General features: G+C 41.9%; 1 protein-coding gene across 2 annotated transcripts in view; it reads right to left on the bottom strand.

The window, feature by feature from the left end:
- Positions 1 to 4,584: 4,584 nt before the first annotated feature.
- Positions 4,585 to 21,409, bottom strand: part of Mto1 (mitochondrial tRNA translation optimization 1) — a 37,769-nt gene continuing 20,944 nt past the window's right edge. The window contains exons 10-12 of one of the 2 annotated variants that reach the window (XM_008846105.3): positions 15,636 to 15,754; positions 12,039 to 12,199; positions 4,585 to 7,600 (exon numbers count right to left, since the gene is read on the bottom strand). In XM_008846105.3, coding sequence (XP_008844327.1) covers positions 7,442 to 7,600; positions 12,039 to 12,199; positions 15,636 to 15,754 — 439 coding nt within the window. In that variant the 3' untranslated portion in view covers positions 4,585 to 7,441. Of the gene's footprint in view, positions 7,601 to 12,038; positions 12,200 to 15,635; positions 15,755 to 18,523; positions 18,766 to 21,409 lie in introns of those variants that run through there. The other variant, XR_003851574.1, reaches the window with a different exon arrangement.

Below are 21,409 nucleotides of genomic sequence, written 5' to 3'. Positions count from 1 at the left end.
CTTGTGTACTTAAATATTCTGTCTTTAAAAGGTCATTTCTGTCTACATAGTAAGTTGAAGATTGACCTTGGTTACATAGAAGGATGAGTCAAGGTGTAGTTGACTTAGCAACATAGTGAATTTGAATTTATATGAGACTTTGTGTACAATTCAAAATGGGGCTGTGGTGAGGTGGCTCAGTGAGTAAAGGTGCTTGCCAATCTTAAATGCTGTGCCTATACTAATCCTGCAGCCATATTAGACTTCAAGTTTATCAACGTTTTAACAATTTTGTGTGATAACTGGCTTGAACCCAGGGCCTCACCATATAGAACAAACTGGCCTTGAATTTAGCACTGATCTTCCTGCTTGTGCTTCCTGTAATTAAAGGCTTGCACCAGGTACAGTTGGCCAGGCAGGCCTCAGACTTGTCCTCCTGTCACAGCACAGCTGGGATTACAGGCCTGTGCCACCAGGGTTGGCTCAATTTGAATTTGAGACACTTTCCTGAAGGTTTTGTTCAATTTATGATTATCTAAATGGAAAATTTCAGATGAAGTCTCATGTGGCCCAGGCTAGCATTGAAATTACTAGATAGCCAAGGCTATCCTCATAGTGCCTGTACATTTCAGGTTGCTGGGATTACAGGCACATACTACCACATTTTTTTGTCTTTTTGAGACAGGATCTCCCTGTAGCCCCAGCTGGCCTGGGACTCGCTATGTAGACTAGGCTGGTGCTGAACTCGCAGAGATTCACCTGCCTCTGTCTGCTGGGACTAAAGGCATGCGTCACCATGCCAGGCTCACATCTGTATTTTTATTAAAATATCTGGTGTGCGTACTTGTAGTCTCAGCTCTGGAAAGAAGCAGGATAATCACTTGAGTTCTGGGGTTTGAGGCCAGCTTGGACAAAACTGCTGTAGTGGTACTTGCCTTTTAATTCCAGTGGCAGGTGGAGCTCTATCTAGGCTAGTCTGGTCTACATAGTTCCAGGCCAGCTGGGGCTACAGGAAGACCTTGTCTCGACCCAAAAAACCCCTCCCTGCTGGTAGCCACTGCCACCAGGGCAGATGCCAAGTGGCTCCCCATCTCGGCCCAGGGTTTCCCCTAGCGCTGCCGAGGAGCAGCAGCTAGAGGAACAGAACCAGAACAGAATGGGAACAGGAGAGCATGTGGAGGCTCATGTAGCATAGGACAGGGACAAAATCACTAGTACTGGCTGAAGATGCCCAGCTCACACGCTTGTAATGAGGTGAATGTAGGACTGAAAGATTCAGAAGGCATCTTGGAGGACTTGCAGCGGAGCTGGCCATGAAATACAGGAGGCAATCCACCATCCAACAGATGAGACCTTCCAAGAGAAGGCATGAGGTGTGGTAGTGCCACTAATAGGCAAATTAAATTTTTCTTTTTGGTTTTTTTCAGACAGGATCTCCCTGTAGAGCAGGCTGGCCTTGAACTCACAGAGATCCGCCTGTCTCTGGCTGGGATTAAAGGTGCACCACTATGCCTGGCTTAATTGAATTTTTTTTTTTTCCCCCTCAGGTTGGAGGCTGCATTAAGAGGCCTTCTGGGAGTCTTGCCCACCACCCAATATTCCCCTACCCAGCATCTAGAGCGAAAGCAGGTTTTTGCTAAGCAGTTTGCAGAAATTCATTTTACACTCGTTTGATGAACAAATTCTGTCATACAGAATGACTTCAGCTATTATAAAAGAACATTTAGTCATATGAGAACAGTGTTCCAGAAGGAGAAATGAATAAGGAATTGGCAAACTGTTTTATGCTGAGGTCCCTCCTAATAGCGTAGAAGGCCTTCTAAATGCTCTCAGCTACACAACAGACCATTTGAATGGTGAGACTACCTCCAAGCAAATTAAATCTATGTTCAGTAAGGTTCTGGAGTAAAGGCATCCTGCAGATGAAAACCGCATTCTGCAATGACAGTTCTTCATCCCAGCTTCCTCTACTCTTCCCACTTCATCATGTTCTTAGGCTTTTCTGTGCCAGCTCAGTAGTTGAAAGGGATGCTGTCCTTTCAAAACTGGCTAAGGCATCTAATTATGCATTGAATTGTGGATTTTTTCCTGAAAACTACTATTTAATAGTGCTTCTGCAGGGCAAAACTGCCTATTCTATTTAAACACCCTCAATCACTTTAATTTCTGCCATTTTTTCATGTGCAGCCAAAATGAAAATGTTTAACTGCTGTGCAAATGGTAACCAACACAAACGTTAAGACTTGTTTTTGGTCTTTTTGAGAGGGTCTCCTTGTAGCCCCAGCTGGCCTGGAACTATGTAGACCAGGCTGGCCTTTAACTTAGAGATCCACTTGCCTTTGCCGCCTCCCAAGTGCTAGAAACTAAAGGTGTGTGCCACCATGTCTGGCACACTAATACTTTTAAGATTATGTGTATGAGTGTATCGCCTGCATGTATGTATGTAAGTGCACTCGTGTTGTACAATGCCCACAGAGGTAAAAAAGGGTGATGGATCTCCTGGAACTGGAATTAGCCTTCATGTGGGTGCTGGGACTCAAATGGGAGTCCTCTTAACCCCTGAGCCATTTCTCCAATTATTAAGACTTTTGTTTAAAGTTTGCATTTTGGCTTTTTTTTTTAAAGGATAATGTATTTAACCTTTATTAATGTTAAAAACGGTGATGTGTGCATGCAATATTACATATACATGTTCAAGAATAGCTGTTGATAAAACTTTCTTCAAAAACAAACCTGACAGAACTCCAAAAAATTTAAAAAGGCAGATTTACCCGAGTAGCTTCTCTGAACTGAGAAAATGCAAAAGCAAAGCAAGCTTGTTTGGGTATAGAAGCCCCAATTCTGGAAATGCAGACTTTTCTAGGCAAGGGTGTTTGTGTCAAAGATGGTCTTACATAGGTTTTAGAACAGAGGTGCTACTTCATGTCATCATGGAATAATGTAGAAATAAAGTCCTAGTCAGATGGGGATTATTGGAGTATCTTTGAACAATGTGAAGTCTAGGTCCTGCAACAGAAAGGAATGACCTGTTGTTTTCCTGAAGGATTCTTTTAAAGAGATTTTTGTGTCTGTGTGAGTTTAAGCCATGTGTGTGTGTCCCTCAGAGGCCAGAAGAGGATGTTGGATCCCTTGGAGCTGGAGTTACAGGTAGTTGTAAGTCACACAATGTGGGTGCTGGTAATTGAACTCAGGTCTTTGGGAAGGGCAGTAAGCACTGAACCACTGAGCCACCTCTCCAGCCCCCAGGACTCTTGTTTTGATCTGAGTTTGTGTTACTTGTTTTACTTGGAAATCCTGTGTTCTCTCTTACTGCTTATGTGGCATCTAAGTCACCTCCATTATTTACACGTCTTTTGGGAGCTTCCATGACTAAACTTGAATTTAACTCTCACAAATACATTGCTTTCACCAAGCTGGGCATGGTGGCCCATGCCATTAGTCCCAGCACTTGGGAGGAGAGGCAGACCTCTGAGTTCAAAGCCAACCTGGTCCTTGTAGTGAGTTCAAGGTCGGCTGGGGCTACAGGGAGACTGTCTTACCCCGCCCCCCCCAAAAAACCCCAAAGAACAAAAACCACACACAAACACAAAAACCAAATACACTACTGCTTTCTTAGTAATAATTTTTGGATAGGAAAAATTATTTTAGGAAACTGCTGTATGACTAGCTACTAAATGGGGTTGATCTCTCATCTAATAGAAATCTGTGAAAGACCTGTGAATAAGGGTATAGAATTCAGTTTGTGACCTCTAGCAGATATCATAATGCCAGACATGGTGGTGCATGCTTTAATCCCAGCACTTTGGAGGTAGAGGCAGGCCATCTCTGTAAGATCGAAGCCAGCTTAGTCTACAAGCGAGTTCCAGGCTAGCTGGACGCTACAGGGACACCCTGTCTCAAAAAGATCAGCCCCTGAAAAAAAATATCAAGACAATAAACAATGTTAAATTTAAAAATTCTGTGGTGGCATATGCCTTTAATGATCGCAGACAGGTGGATCTCAAGTGACAGCCTGGTTCACAGAGCAAGTTCCAATTCCATCATCAAAAATAATTTAAAAAACCTACGTTGCAGTTAATCCTTTCCCTGAATAAGAAAGATTAGAAAGCTGTAGATTTCCCATTTTTCTTTACCAAGATATTTACATGCACTAAAATTATTTTTTAAAGTTTTTCAGAGACAGGGTCTGACTCTGTAGTCCAAACTGGCCTGGAACGCCTCTGTGTATCCTTCTGAGTCTAGCATCTTTCATGTGTTTTGAGGCTCACCCATTCTTAGATGAATATACCAGTAATCTGTTCTTTTCCTTAAATTTTATATTTTTTGGTCTTTTTTGACACAGGGTCTCCCTGTAGCCCCAGCTGGCCTGGAACTCGCTATGTAGACCAAGGTGGCCCAGATCTCAAAGAGATCTGCCTCCTGAGTGCTGGGATTACAGGTGTGGGCTACCATGCCCAGCTGTGTTTTTTTTTTGGGGGGGGGGGGAAGAGTGTCTCCCTGTAGGTCCAGTTGGCCTGGAACTTGCTATGCAGACCAGGCTGGCCTTGAATGCACAAAGATCCTGTGCCTCCCAGAGTGCTGGGACTAAAGGAACATGCCACACACTCGAGTAGCTGTTTTATTTTTGAGACAAGGTCTTGCTGTGTGTCTTTGGTTTGTGTGGAACTTGATAGGTAGACCATGATAGCCTTGAACTTGTGGGATCCTCCTGCCCTGCTTCCCTAGTCCTTGTATTACAGGCTTGCCTGGATTTGTTCTTTTTTCTGAGACAGGGTTTTGGTATGTATCACATGCTGGCCTCCAACTTGAGGCAATACTCCTGCCTCTGCCTTTCAGGTCTTCGGGTTACAAGTGTGCACCCCCACTTTTTTTTTTTTTTTAAAAAAAGACTGTCTCACTGAAACATGCAGTGATAGCTCAGCTTCCTGAGTGCTTGGTTACACCGCCTTGTTTGGCTATGCATTCTTTCTTTACACACACCACGCTACCCTTTAAAATAAAATATCAAAAAGATACTGACCTGATCTGGAGAGATTAAAATTAAACAGAATTATGAAAACTGAACTACATCCAAATGGACAGGTGAAATAACAAAATACTTGGTTGACTCATCCATAATAGGGCTTACCAAATAAATCAATAGCCAAAGTGACTTGGAGCTGTTGGAACACTAAGTACTCTCTTTAGCCTAAGTGGATAGAGAATCTTCTTCCTGGGCTACACAAGCTTGGTTAGCATGCAAGGGACAAACAGAGACATCTGGTCCATTTAACCTGGAACTCATGATGTAGATCTCCAAGATCTTCCTGCCTCTCCCTCCTGAGTTAGGAGTACAGGCATGCGTCACCATGCCCAGCCAAGGCTGTCTTTAAGGGTTAGCCGAAGGGCCTACTGGTCACCCCAGTCTAGCCCTTGTGACCACAAACAATCCAGGTACCAGAAAAGAAGGGCACCACCAGCACTTCTCTGGGTTTTCTGTCACTTGACTGAGAAGCAGGCAAATGCTATTCATCAGTTACTATGGAATAGCCTTCATTGTTAAATCATGGTCAGAAGAGTTGCATCAGAAGAGGTCTTTACAATAAAAAATGACTATCTGTAACCAGATTACAAAACAAGTTTCTACATTGTGGATGACAGGAAACAATGTTGATTTCTGATGTTTCTGTGTTACAGGACTTTCATTAATGTTCAAAACTAATTACTACTGACATTTCCTGAAGTACTGAATTTAAGATTTAAATGTTCAAAGTTGACTTTTGATTGCATTTCAAAGTTAGAAACTATTGAATAAGCTATACAGATACTCTGTTCGTTTTTTGAGACAGCGTGATCTCGTGTAGCCCAAGCTGGCCTTGAACTGAAGATGCCTTTGAACACCTGATCTTCTTGTTCCTACTTTCCAAGAGTTAGGTTTACATGTATACCACTACACCAGCTGGAGAAACTGTTCAAAAAAGATTTTAAAAAGTAGCTAGCTGGATGAGTCTACATGATATTGTACAGTCATAATTTTTCATCCAATTTAAAGACATTATTACTGCTTTCTAACCTACAGTAACCTGGAAATCTCTGAAAGGCCTATGAATAAGGGTTTAAGAGACATTAAGGTTTGTAAGAGACATTAAGACAATACACGTTAAATCAAAAAATTAAACGTTGTGGTCATTCTACCCTCAGGTATCCAAAGAGATCAGAAAACTATCCAAATTTCCCCTCATTTTTACATTCATCTTTTCTTTTTGAGACACGATCCAACTGTATAAGCCTGTAATTTGGTGTATTTCATAGGTAAAAGGTACCAAATTACATTTTACTCATGGGCCCTTGGGTCCCTAGAGTAGAAAATCTACAAACTGACACCACCCACCTGCAAACAGTATGGGGGGTGGGCTGTCATATGAGTCCAACTGTCTTCACAATGGCAGACAGAGAGGCCTTTACCACAGGCCTTCACAAGAACCTGGGCATCTTTGGGAACCAGAGCTGGAGAGGGTCCTGTAACCTAGGTCTTGGTTTGAGCCTTGGCTTTTGATTGGCAGTCTAAGACCCTTGGCCATGCAGACAAACCCGTTTCCCAAGCTTGGGTGGGTGATGAATGTTAAGTCAATAGAGCTTGTAGTTGGAACCCTTTGGCTTCTTAGGATGCCTTGGGCTTTATACAAGGGCCTTGACAGCCTCAGCATGCACACTTCCAGCCTGTGCATCTTCCCAGTGCATCTTGGGCTTAGCCCTAGTGGTTTCAGCACATGCACTCAATTGCCTTCACACTGTTGACCTCCAGCTTCATCAGACCCTCCTTGTAACTGGTAAAAGGCATGTTCCTCAGGAATGGGGTTGACCCCATATAAGAGATTTCTATCTTCTTTGTGAAAGGGTTTCGTGATGCTATTTTGGGATTGGTTGTGTGTGGAGTGACAAAGGGGCAGGGAAGCTTCAGAGACTGAGGAAGCCCAGAGTGCCAGGGAAGGCAGGCTCATGCTTTGGCCAGCATCTAAGAGAGAAAGAAGGGAAAGAAAAAACAACTCTTCTGAGTAATTCAGAAGTGGGCAGGCTGCACGGCAGAGGCTCTTCTAAAGGGCTGTCTTTTTTTGTTTGAGATTGGGTCTCATTATGTAGCCCAGGTTAGTCTTAACTTTACTCCTGCTTTAGCCTTGTGAGTGCTGCTTACAGCTGTGTGCCACCATGTTCAATTTCAGGTTTTGTTTTGGCTTCACTATCATCTCTCTCTGATGAATGCTACATAGACTCACTGTTTTAGAGCCCCTGAGAGAGCTGAAACTGTTTGCAACCGCTTTTCTCAGATACATAAAAAAGTGCAACTGTGATCTGTGTCTGCCTTACAAATTAAGGACAAACCCGTAATAACCTAGTGATTCTATTTGCACAGGTGTCAAAATTGCTCATATCTTCTACTTATGTTCTCCATGCACTTGTCCTAAATTCGTCTATGAAATGAAAGCTATAATTCTCTGTCTTGAAGTTTCTCCGTATCACATAAGTACTGATTAGCGTGGGGTTCCTTCCTTGCTGTCTGTCTTTGCTGAGTGTTCTTCACAAATCTAAGCAGATTGATGATGGCAGCAGGTGTCATTCCAGGAATACGACTAGCAGCCCCAATCTAGGAATCAAAACCACAAGAGAACCAGAGTGAGTGATGTCAGATCAAGTCTATTCGCCTCACAATCACCTATAGTGCAGTATATAAAAGAGATGGGATCTGGCTACACTGATCAGGCTGGCCCTGAACTCTGGGCTAAAGTGACCCTCCTTCTTCAGTCTCTGAAGTAGCTAGGACTACAGGCAGGTGCTACCACACCCAGCTAATTAAAATTATGTATTTCAAAGTAAGTTTGCAAAGAAAATAAATGTGACATTATGTCTTCAGCTCAGAGAAGTTAAAAGGATTTGTGCAAGATCATACAACTAAACGAGGCATGCATGTGATCACAGAACTTGGGAGGCACAAAAGCAGGAACATCACAGCCTGCTTGGTCACAGAGGGAGACTACAACTCAACAAACAAAAACAGAGTCAGGTGTCTTGGCATAAACCTGTAATCCCAGCACTAGGGAGACTGAAGCAGAAAGACCTTAAATTGAAGGCCAGCCTAGGCTATACAGACTCTAATCCAGCCCATCCCCAATTCATACAACACATGTTATAGTCTATCTTTTGCTTTCCATTAAGAAAATTCATGGGGGGCTGGAGAGATTTCTCAGTGATTAAGAGCACCAGCTGCTCTTGCAGAGGACCTGGGTTCAATTCCCAGCACCCACATGATGGCTAACAACTGTCCTTAACTGCAGTTCCAGGGGCTCTGACACCATCACTCTTCTGACCTCTGCACTCCACGACATTGGTTGACGATACATGCAGGCACTCATACACATTTTACACAACAACAACAAAAAAGAAGCTGTCTCAAAAACAAAGACAACTCCCTAAATGATTCTAATTGTTCCTTTTTCAACTCTAGTCCTTTATATGAAATCCAGAAGTCCATAAACATTTATAATAAGGTATAATACTGTACAAGTCATAATAACCTCTGTGGTGGTGGGGAGCAGTACCCTATAGCTTTAGTCCAATTAATATTTTAGCAACAAAACTATAGAAAAATATGAACATTCACTCCTAAATGATATGAAGGCCAATTACCTCATATAATCTGGAATCAGTTTTATTCTTAGTCTGTTAGCCAGCCATAGTGGTCCATACCTATTATCCCAGTAATGGGGAAGCTAAGGCAGAAGGATCACAAGCTTGAGACCAGCCTGGGCTACACAGTAAAACCCTGCATCAAAACAACAGCTTTGGCAAGTTTTTCCCCCCCTTTAAACGTGTGTCTGCATGTGTGTGTATGTGTGCGTGCACGCATGTAGGTCACAGGAAAACTCTTGGGAGTTGGTTTTCTCCTTTCACCATATGGGTTCCAAGGACTGAACTCAGGATTGGCAGCAACTGTCTTTACCCAATGAACCATTTTGATGGCCTCAAATATTTTTTTGATATAGGGTCTCAAATATCCCATTGCTGGCCTCCAACTCATCTAACTGAGGATGCCCTTGAACCTCTCTTTCCTGCCTCTACTTCCAAAGTGCTTTGATTACAGGTGTGCCACCATGCCCAGTTTATGTGGATCAAATCTAGGGCTTCCTGCATGCTAAGCATGCAGTGCTGGGGACTGAATTAATATACTATATAAGTACTTTACCACTGAGCTACAGCCCTAGCCCTTGTGGCAAACTTCTGTCAGGGCTTTTGAACTCATCCAATCAGTGTTGTCTCAATTGAACTTCCATGAAATCTGTAATATTTGCATTGGAAGAAGATAGTCAAATATAGCAAGTAGTGACATGTGGCTATTTGGACAATGGAAATAAGGTTTGCAAAGTAACAGCTGAATTTTAAATTTTAATTTTGATCAATGTAACTGGCCACATTTGGCTACTGGCTAGCATATAGACAATGTAGTCTATCATCTATAAAAATATAACAAAGTCAAAAGAAGGAAAAAAAGGTTATACAATTTGAGGTCTATTTCCTTAGTTTCCAAGATATAATGTGGTAAAATGCCCCCTTATTTTATCTTTTACATAATAACATATGAGTAAAATTACAAAATGTGTAACTTAAATGAAAGCTTTTCTGTGATAAAAGTTTTCATTCTTCGTTTTTGTTTGCTTGTTTTTGTTTCGTTTTTTTGTCTTTTTGAGACAGGGTCTCCCTGAAGCCTCAGCTGTCCTGGAACTCACTATGTAGACCAGACTGGCCTCGAATTTACAAAGATCCGCCTACCTCTGCCTCCCAAGAGCTGGGATTAAAGCCCATTACTTTTTAAAAAAATATTTTATGTAAAAAGCTGGGCATGGTGGCGCAAGTCTGTAGTCCCAGCACTTAGAAGGCAGAGGCAGGTGGATCTCTGTGAGTTCAAGGCCAGCCTGGTCTACTTAGTGAGCTCCAGGCCAGCCCCCACTACAGGGAGACCCTGTCTCAAAAACACACACACACACACAAATTTTTTTTTTTTTAAATGTATATGAGTGTATTGCCTGCACGTAAAGAAGACATCAGATCCCCTGGAGCTGGAGTTGCTATCTGCCGTATGGGCGCTGGGAATTGAACCCAGATCTTCTACAAGAGCAGCTAGTGCTCTTAACTGCTGAACCATCTCTCCAGCCCTGGTCAGTCCATTAATTTTTAAGATATAGCCCGATTTTATTATTTTTTATTTACTTTTCTTTTTTTTTTTTGGTATTTTTGAGACAGGGTCTCCCTGTAGCCCCAGCTTGCCTGGAACTTGCTATGTAGACCAGGCTGGCCTTGAACTCACAGAGTTCCACTTGCCCCTGCCTCCTGAGTACTGGGATTAAAGGCGTGCACCACCACACCTGGCCTTATTTATTTTTATTATATGAGTGTTTTGCCACATGCATGTAAGTATTGTACAATGCCCACAGAGGGCATCTGAGCCCCTGGAACTACAGTTACAGTTGTGAACTGCCATGTGGGTGCTGAGAACTGAACCTGGATCCTCTAAAAGAGCAGCCAGCATTCTTAATGCTGAGCTACCGCTCTAATCCCTTATTCTTGTTTTCTTGAGACAGGGTCTCTCTGTAGCCCCAGATGGCCTGAAACTCACTATGTAAACCAAGGTGGCTTCAATTTCACAGAGATCTGCCTGCTTCTGCCTCCCAAGTGCTAGAATTAAAGACGTGTGCTACCACACCCAGGTTTATTTAATTTTCTTATGTGTGCATTTATGTATACCACATGAATGCAGTGCCCATGGAGGCAAAAAGAAGGGCACTGGACCCCAAGGAACTGCAGTCACAGACGGCTGTTAGCTACCATGTGGATGGTGGGAACTGCTGCAAGAACTCAATGTCTGAGCCATCTCTCCAGCCTTCTCATTTTATTTTTAAAAAATTTTTGTGGGGGCTGGAGAGATGGCTCAGTGGTTAAGAACACTGCTTGTTCTTACAGAAGACCCGGGTTTGAATCCCAGCATCCAACTGTCCATAACTCCAGTTCCAGGGGATCTGAGAGCCTCTTCTGTCCCCCTCGGGCACTCATCGCACAACACGGGTGCACTTACCTACATGGAGGCAATACATGCATACACATAAACATTTTTTTTTGTTTGTGTTGACACGCATATGCTATGGCATGTAAGTAGAGGTCAGAGGACACCTTGTAGGAGTCAGTTCTCTCCTACTATATGGGTCCTGGGGACTGAACTCAGGTCATCAGGCTTGGTAACTTGGTAACAACTTCCTTTAGCAATGAGTCATCTTGCCAGCTGTTTTTTGGGGTCAAACAGAGTCTCAATATGAAGCAAAGGCAATCCTTGTACCTCAGTTTTCTGAGAGTTTGTATCATAGGCATGTATCACCATATCAGATGACAACCCAATTTTAAAGATATCAAAATGTGGGAAAATGTACTTCTCAGAGTCAAATCTCTATTAGGAGTCCAGTACTATAAACTAATATAACATACACACACACACACACACACACACACACACACACACACACACAATCTGACTAAAGCACGGGGTGGGAGAGCTCTGGCTCTCCTCTGTCTAGTTTATAAGGTAAGCTATGGAATCCCTAAGGAGAGATTCAAGAAGAGACATGAAAATAAATATGTTCTATTTTAACCTAGAATGATTAAAATCATCAATATATACACTAGTTTGCACAAATGGTTTAGCCCATGATTAAGATATTTATTTATGATGCATGCATGTGTGGGGATGCATGCATGCTATAATGTGCATGTGCAAGTCAGTGGACAACTTGGGGGATGCAAACTAATTCCTAATTTCCAGTTATTTCAACTAAGCTCAGCCTTTTCATCTCTCAGGGACATACCAACATCTGTCACATGGATAGAAAACATGAGGTTAAATTTCTAGAAAGAAACATTAGTTTTATATGTAAATATAGATAATATATATGATCATTATAAATCGTTATTATATATGATTTTATAAAACAAAAGCACTAACTCTTTATAATGTGTTCCTATTCTGTTGTCCAATTTCTTACCGTCTGTGGGCGACTGAACTGTAGTTTCTCTCGAACTTCTTGGGACAATGACACATCCTTGACAGTTAAATAATCTAGGTCTTTTGGCAGTTGGAAAGCTTCATCTCGTTGAACTTCCTTTATTTCTTGTAGCTGATACAACAATACTGATTCATAAGTGGCTGGTGAACAAAATTAGAGTCATGTTACTATACCCGGATTACACTAACAACCTGTATTTGTATAACCCTGTACTATGTACAAAGAGCTTGGCATGTATCATCTCACTGAACATTTGAGACACTTGAAGACAGGGCAGATAGTCCTTTTTCTTTTGTTGCTGTTTTGAGACAGGATCTCCCTGCAGCCCCAGTTGGTCTGGAGCTTCTTATGTAGAATAGGCTGGCCTTGAACTCACAGATATCCACCTACCTCTGTCTCCCAAGTGTTAGGACTAAAGACTAGCACTTGAGGGGTGGAGGTAGAAAGATCAAGAATTAAAAGTGGGGCCTGGAGAAATGGTTTAGTGGTAAAGATCACTGGCCTGTCTTCGAGATTCTGTTCCCAGAAACCATATGGTGGCTAACAACTTTTTAAAGTTTTAAAAAACTTTTATTTTATATGTATGCATGTATTGCCTACATATAGGTAAGTGCACCCATGTCATGCAATGCCCACGGAGGACAGAAGAGGTTGTCAGATCCCCTGGAACTGGAGTTATGGATAGTTGTTAGCTGCCATGTGGGTGTTGGGATTTGAACCTGAGTCTTCTGCAAGAATAACCAGTGTTCTTAACTGTTGAGCTATCTCTCCAGCCCCTCAACTTGTTTTGTTTTTAAGTTTTATTTTTATGAATGTTTGCTTGCATGTATGTGTATTACATGTGTGCCTGGTGCCCACGGAGGCCAGAAGAAAGAGAGTTACAGTTACAAGGTAGCCAAGAGCTACCTTGTGGGTACTGAGAACAGGAACTAGGTCCTCTGGAAGAACACAAAGTACTCTTAACTGTTAAGCCATCTCTCTCCAGATCCTGTTTTGTTTTTTTTTAAGATAGACTCTCATGTAATCCAGGCTGGACTCAAACTTGCTGGATTGCCCCAGGATGATCTCAAACTCCTGGTTGGTGAGGAAACCAAAGCTAAGATAAACAGAATACTTTACATATCAACCATGAAGCAGCCAAGGGCAACCTTGAACAACTGTTCTTCCTGTTCTATCTCCCAAGTGCTACCATTACCAGAGTGCACCATCACATCCAGCTGAATTTGACTTTCTGTCAGGGCAAATCTTATTTGTATTATTTCCCTAGTAGGCTAGATAGCCCCCCAGGTGCTGCAATTACTGGTGTCCATCACAACACCTAGCACAATTTTATGATGCATGAACAGATTGCAGAGTATAATGGAATGTAATGGTTACTATTATCAGTTTGACAAGCTGTAGAATCACTATGGAATACACTTCTGGATGGGCCTGTGACGGTTAACTGAAGAAGGAAGGCCCACCTTGAATGTGGGCAGCACCATCCCACAGGTGACTGAAGAAAAGGAAAGGGAGCGGGCACAAGAATTCACCTTCACTTCCTGACTGCCTCATTCCCATACCACAGCTAACACTGCTCTCACGCCACACCTTTCCCACCATGATGACCTTCATCCCCTCAAACTGTGAGTCAAAACAAACCCACTGTGAGAACAACACCCACGATAGTTCTCTGGCCTTCACAACAAAACAAACCCTTCCTCCCTTAAGCTGCTTCTTGTTAATTATCTTGTCACAGCAATGAGCAAAGTATGTTAATACATGGAAGAGCTGAAATAATGCACACAGCTAAGGGCATATTGATTTAACCTCGCAAATACTAACTGCAAAACAAGAAAGATAATACAACATAACATCGGCTTCTTCCCTCAAGAAACTTGCCTGGTGGCTGGGCATGCAGCTCAGTTGGTAGAGGGCTTGTCTGGCATGTCTGAAGCCCTGGATGATTCTAAATCCTGTCAAGTGACAATATTACCATTGCATTCCAGCAACACATAAAACCAGACATGGTGGCACACATCTGCAATCCCAACACCTGAGTACATACAGTCAAAGCATAGAGATCTGGACAGAGCTCTGTGGAACTGAAAGAGAACACCACTGCTAGAAAGAATCCAGTATTCCCTGCGCCCTGCCAGTCCCAAGGAGGCTAAAATCCTTTCCTATACATAAATACCACACTATCATCCAACGTCCACCCTTCTCTTATCACCCTATTCTCCACCCATTTCACTGCCTAATTTTCTACTTTAGGACAAACCTATAAAAACGCAGAAGCAAGGGGTGGGAGAGATGGCTCTGTGGTTAGGAGCACTGACTTCTCTTGTAGAGGATGTGGGTTCAATTCCCAGCACCCACATGACAGCTAAGAACAGTCTGTAACTCCAGTTCCAGGGGATCTGACACCCTCTTCTGAACTCCATGGGCATTATACAACATAGGTGCACTTACATACATGCAGACGAGACACTTATACACATAAAATAAAAATAATGTTAAAAAAGTTAAATGCAGAAACTACCATTAGTCTCGATATTTTTGCTTATTTGGAAATTTTTGCCTTTCTCTCTCTCTCTCTCTCTCTCTTTTGCAGAGGGGAAGAAGGTGCTTGAAATATTTCCTATGAAGCCTGGAATGGTGGCAACAAGTCTGTAATCCTAGCACTCAGCACGCTGTGACAGGAAGCCAGCCATGAGTCTGAAGCCAGCCTGGGCTACACAGTGAGACCCTGTTGAGAACAGAAAGAAAAAAGAAAAATAGAACAAAAATTTGTTGAAAAATTTGAAAAAGCAGAGGAAATCCAAAGATTCCTGTGGCTTTGATGGTCAACGAACTGACCAAGAACCAAAAGCACATCATGCGCTGCAGTAAATGGGAGGTAGATTCTGAGTACTGCTGCGTGACACAGAGTTACTTGTTAATGGTCCAGTGTTCCAATGTAATGTCAAAGCCAAGGATAGTATTTTTAACATCAGATGAGAAAAATGTAAAAAGTTCAAAGTAGGGCTGGGCGTGGTGGTGCACGTCTTTAATCCCAGCACTCAGGAGGCAGAGGCAGGTGAATCTTTGTGAGTTCAAGGCCAGCCTGGTCTACACAGTGAGTTCCAGGATAGCTGGGGCTACAGGGAGACCGTGTCTCAAAGACCAAAAAAAAAAAAAAAAAAAGCTGTAAAAGGATAACCAAACAGGAGCACTTTTGAGACTGACAACATGCATATAAAACACCAGCAGATCTTGTAAAATGCAGATGCTTACGCAGTGGCCCTGACAGATGCTACACTGCTGACAATCTGCTAGGTGTAGGCCACACTGTTGGGCACCACAGAGCCCAAGGCTATGCTGTTCCTACGGTAATGTCTTTGCTTAGCATAGGGCTCTTTTTCACTTTGTGTTTTAAAATAGGTCCTGCTATGTAGCTCAAGCTGATCTTAAACTTCCAGCCATCTTCTGCTCCTGACCACTGGGATTACAGTAAGTATAGGGCTATAGGGCTCTTAATGGACCTATGGATCATTCATGATCTGCACAAATGGAAAAATGAATACAGGCATCTGAGGAAAATTAATTCTCCTTTACCTTCTATTTTCAGTCTTCTAGCCAGCTCTCTAGATGTAGTATACTTCTTCAAGGGCTCTGGAACTGCATTGGCTAGTAACTCCATGTCAACTTCCTCATGCTTCAAAACATCTAGAGCACTGCCAATATACAAAAGTTTTATTAACAGAAGGATCCATATCATGTGAGTACAAAATTCCTTGGAATATACTAATTCTCAGACTAACCAAGATACTTTCTGTTTTCTTGAGAAGGGCCTCACTATATAGTTCTGACTTGCTGGGAACTCACTATGTAGACCAGGCTGCCTTGAACTCACATAGATCCACCTGCCTCTGTTGCCCAAGTCCCAGGATTAAAGACGTGTGCCACCATGCCTGACTCCAAAAGACACTCAATTTTTTCCAAGTATAGTGAGCAAATGTAGTAGTAGCATCTGTGAAATAGCAGGACATCACAAAATTTAACAGCCCATCCCATCTCATCCCTCAGGCCTGCTTGAGTCACTAGGACCCCAGACTTGCAGGGATTCAGGCATCACTCAACTCTCCCCAGAAAAGCCTCCTTATGCAGCAGATGGCAATGAACAGAGACCCACAACTGGCAAATGTACAGAGAACAAGAGGTTGTGATATATCAAACTTCTGCCACCCAAGGTTCAGGACCCATTGTGAAAGAGGGGACAGAAAGACTGTATGAGCCAGGGGTGATAGATAACCTCAAGGAAACTAAGTTTTTCAGACAGTTGGTCAGTTACTGATATGAACTCACAGCAATGGTGACAGCATACACAAGTCCCATAGAAGCTCAAGTCAGACAAAATCTGAACAAAAACGTGGGCAAGAAACCCCAACCCTACCTAAGGAACTATTGGCAACCTATGGCTACTGGGAGAGGGGAGAGTCAGTCTTGTTTGGGCATTTGGAGATCCAAGTTTGACTCTATAGGCCTTAATACATATGGACATGAAATTGGGTGGGGATTAGTAGGGATGCAAATGGGGGAGGGGATCTAAATTTTATCAAAATATATTGTATGACATTTACAAATATTCAATAAAAAAGAATTTCTCAAATAACTAATAAATAAACCTTTTTTTTTAAAAAAAGTAATTGTTGATGGGGCTGGAGAGGTGGCAGCATTGGCTGCTCTTGTGGAGGACTTGGGTTTGGTTCCCTGTATCCACACGGTGGCTAACAGTCATCCTAACTCCAGTTCCAGGGGATCAAACATCCTCTTCTGACCTCTGCAGGCATTGTACATGCATATAATACACTCATACACATAAAATAAAAATAATATATTTTTTTAAAGTACCGGCTGAATATGATCAAAATATATTGTATGAAATTCTCAAGTAAAAGACAAAAGAAAATGATGACTATAGAAACAAAACAGCAAATTCCCATCATTTATCAGGACCACATTTTTTTTAGAAATTTATTAAAGTATTTTTTTGAGACAGAGTCTCCCTGTAGCCCCAGCTGGCCTGGAACTCACTATGTAGCCCCAGCTGGCCTGGAACTCACAGAGTGAGTTCCCCGAGTGCTGGGATTAAAGGCATGTGTCACCATGCCTGGCTCAGGAACATTTTTTTTAAACAAGTAAATTAAAAAAAAATTTGATTCAGGAATTTTATACAATGTAAGGACTCCATTTTCAAGCATTCAATATTTTCAAATAATTTTATATATTAAAATTTAGGAGGCACTTTAACACACACACACACACACACACACACGAACTCAATCTGTAACTTCCTAAGAAGTTAGAGTTGTGTTCTGGCTCATTTTACCCATGCTGGTCTCTATTCTTACCTGCATAAATGCCATAGTTTAAGTAAAAAAAGGAGATAATTAAACGTTCCAAGCCAGGAGAGCGCAGGAAATTAAAGAGTAGGTATTTAAAAAAACAACCTTCAACCACAAAAATTGACTTGTCACTAATTAAAAGAAAGAAAAGTGTGTGCCGGGTGTGGTGGCCCATGCCTTTAATCCCAGCATTTAGGAGACAGAGGCAGACAGATCTCTGTGAGTTCAAAGCCAGCTTGGTCTACATAGTGAGTTCCAGGCCGGCTGACGCTACAGGGGGACCCTGTCTCAAAAAACAAAACAAAACAAAACCCAAAAACAAACCCAAAAACAAAAACAAAAACAGAAACACAACCAACCAACAAAAACAAAGGAAAAACGGTCTATTCAGCCTGAGTCTGGCCCAAAAGCCTGTAACCCTAGCACTAGGAAAGCTGAAGAGGGAGTACTGTGACTTTGAAGCCAGCTCAAATTACATACTGAGTTCAAGACCAATCTGGGGTACACATTTGAGACTCTCAATTTCTTCACCCAAAAAGGAAGTCTAGTTAACACCAGGTTCAACACTCAGCAAATGCAATAGGTATATGTACTTTGAACAATATCCCTCCCACCCCCCTTCTGAGACAGGTAGCTCTGGCTGGCCTAGAATTCACTATGTTGATGAGTCTGGCCTTGAACTCAGAGATCCACCTGTGAGTGCTGGGATTAAAGGCACATTTATGTTTGGCAAAATTCTCATGTTTTAAGTCAGGAAAGGAAATAAAAATGTAAAGGCTAACTACATTTAGAAAAAGAAATTTGTTACTTTATTATTTTTCACAATGTGAACTTAAAATATTATTTTATGTGTATGTATTGCCTGCATGTGTGTACATGCACCTATGTTGTGACGTGCCCAAGGAGGTCAGAAGAGGGTGTTGGACCCCCTAGAACTGGAGTTATAGACAGTTGTTGCCCGCCATGTGGGTGCTGGGACCCAAACCTGCTACTCTGCAAGAGCAGCCAGGGCTTTTAACTGATGAGCCAGCTTTCTAGTCCAACAATGTGATTTTTTATATTAAAACTTTCATTGAAGTTGGGTGTGGTGGTGCACACCTTTAGTCCCAGCAGGAGGCAGAGGCAGGCAGATACTCAAGGCCAGCCTCCTGGTTTCCACAGTGAATCCAAGCCAGCGGTGGCTACAGGGAGATCCCGTCTCAAAAAGTAAAAAAGCTTAAATTCTCATCCTAGATGGATAATATCTAGGCATTAAAAAATGAGTCTTTAGGGAGTTTGAACACTAGGTGTTGTGTTATGCTGAAATCAAATATGCAGACTGTTCCCTCCTAAAAAGAGACCTGGAAAGGAAATAATTAGCACCTTAGACTTTCCTTACTCTCAGTCAACACAAATCAGGTATATTCAGCACAAGTTTCAACTGAAAATTTGGACAGAGAGCTAACAAAACAGTCTAATGGGTTGTTTTCTTGAACTCAGAGATCCACTTGCCCCTGCCTCCAACTTCTGGGACTACAGGTGTGCGCCACCATGCCCGGCAGTCTAACAGTTTTTTGTCAGGGCTCAAGGGTAGAGGGCTTGATACAGCCTTTCCTAGTAGCATCAGATCCTGTTTTTGTTTAAAATATTTATTATTTTTATTTTATGTGTATGAGTGTACTGCCTACATGTATGTAAGTGTACCTGTGTCGCACAATGCTGTGGAGGTCAGAAGAGGGCTTCAGATTCCCCTGGAACTGCAGTTCAGAACGGTTCGTAGCTGCCAAACTGAACTATTGCATCATCGCTATTTCCCAGCATCACTCAGCTGGTGCCATGGCTCAGATATAGTTTGTATCCCTCAAAGGTTCATGTTCTGGAAGTGAGGTCCCCGTTGCCACAATGTTGAGGTGGTAAAATCTTTACAAGGAAGGATTTCACAGGAAGTGACTAATCCACTGGGGGTCTGGTCTGCAGAAGTAATGCTGGTGTCATGACATTAGAGCTCATGCTAGTGATGCTTGTCAAAAGAGCAAACTTAACACCTGGATTTTTGGCTTTGTACCTTGCTATATGATCTTTGCATGTATGCCTGCCATTGGAATGCAGCCAGCTATAATACCCTAATCAGAAGTCAAAGAGATAGAGCGGTCCAATTTTGGAGTTTCAGCCTCTAAAATAATGAAACAGATACAACTCCTTTTTGAAAATAAAATATCCAGCCTCAGGTATTTTATTATAACAACATAAAACTGATATTTAATAGAGGTGGTAAACAAATATATCCACTTCAATGGTGAGAATGTTGGTATCCCAAAATTTATACACTGACTCCTAATAACCAATGTTCTATTATTTAGAGGTAAAGCCATCATAAGAAATGGGATTAGTTCCTCTATAAAAGAAGCTTGAGGGATTCTGCTCACCCCTCTGACCATGAGAGAGTACAGTCAGTCACAAGGTATCATTTTGGAGATGGGAGCAAGTCCTTACCTTACCCTGGGGGTACCAGATCTTGGACTTCTCATTAGGATGAGTAATAAATTTGTTATTTATAAGTTACCCTGTCTAAAGCTTTGTGTGTATGTATATAGTGCTCGGGATCCAACCCAGGATCTCAAGCATACTAGGAATCATTCCTCACTGAGTTTTACCCTTGATCTCAGAGCATTTTTTTTTAATTATTTATTTTTATTTTATGACTATATTGCCTGCATGTATGTAAGTGCCCCAATATCATGCAGGAGTTACAGACAGCTGTTAGCTGCTATGTAGGTGCTGGGAACTGAACCCAGGTCCTCTGCAAGAGTAGCCAGTGCTCTCAACTGTTGAGTCATCTCTCCAGCCCCTCATGGTATGTTTATAGCTGCCTTGAACAGACTAAGATGTCACCACCAATACTGAACCAAGCTGTCACTGCTGGGAAAATGATCCGCATGAATTAGGTAATCACTATGCAAATTCTTTAATACCTATTGTTACTATTATTAAAAAAGTGTTAAAAGCTACCATGTCCACCTAGTCTCAATCCTTGGGAGACAGAGGCAGGTGGATCTCTAAGTTTGAGGTCAGCCTATTCTATGTAACAAGTTCCAGGCCAGACAGGCCCACACAATGAGACCCTGATTTTTTTTTTTTTTTTAAAAAAACCCCCACCTGTTTAAGGGAAGTTATAAGCCTGAATCCTAGCATTTAGAGTAGAGGCAGGAGGATTCCCCAAGTTTAAGGTTAGCCTAGTCTACATAATGAAACCCTATTTCAAAAAGACCAAAACAAAACAAAATCTGTTTGAAGGATATTCTGAACCATTTTTGGTCTAGATTGCTGATTGATTTTAGAACTACAAAAACGCCAATTAAGATCTAAAAACAAGGCCAAAATCCACTTAGTATTCTGTGACAGTGAAGTGCCAGTGCACAGAGAAATTCTGATGAAAAGGGAAACTTGGGAACAAGAACTGGGAAAAAAACAACAACAACAACAACAAAGCACCCAGGAGGGATAAAAACCAGATTATGGGCATTTTGCTAATTAAGGAAAAATTAGAGCTCATAAAAAAGAACATTAAGTAGCCAGTTTCTTGGCTAAAAGTCAAAATGTCCTTGGGACTGTTAGCAATATACTCTGTTCCAAAGGCCAAAAATGTCAAAAGTCTTTGGGAGCTTGTATCTAATCCTTAAAAGATTTTAGGGTTACCTCTTCAGAGGGGGGAATGTTAGAGTAGCCAAAAGCCCCATAAAAATAAATGGAAGAAGAAAAAAAGATAAGAAAAAGAAAAGAGTGATGTGGAGATATGGGAGGTGTTGGAGAGGAGAGAGTGGGCATGGATTTGATCAAAACACCTTACATGCATGTGTGAAATTCTCAATAAAGTTTTTGTAAAAGTTAAAAAAAAAAAAAAACAAAACCAAAACCACATTAAAATTGGTATACCACACCTTTAATTCCAGGCAAGCAAATCTCCGAATTCAAGGCCAGCCTGGTCAACACACAGAGTTCCAGGCC

Source organism: Nannospalax galili, unplaced genomic scaffold, assembly GCF_000622305.1.
Source record: "Nannospalax galili isolate Female #2095 unplaced genomic scaffold, S.galili_v1.0 scaffold82, whole genome shotgun sequence".
Taxonomy (NCBI): Eukaryota; Metazoa; Chordata; class Mammalia; order Rodentia; family Spalacidae; genus Nannospalax; species Nannospalax galili.
Note: the sequence above shows the minus strand (reverse complement) of the source record. Positions and strands in the feature narration are given on the sequence as shown.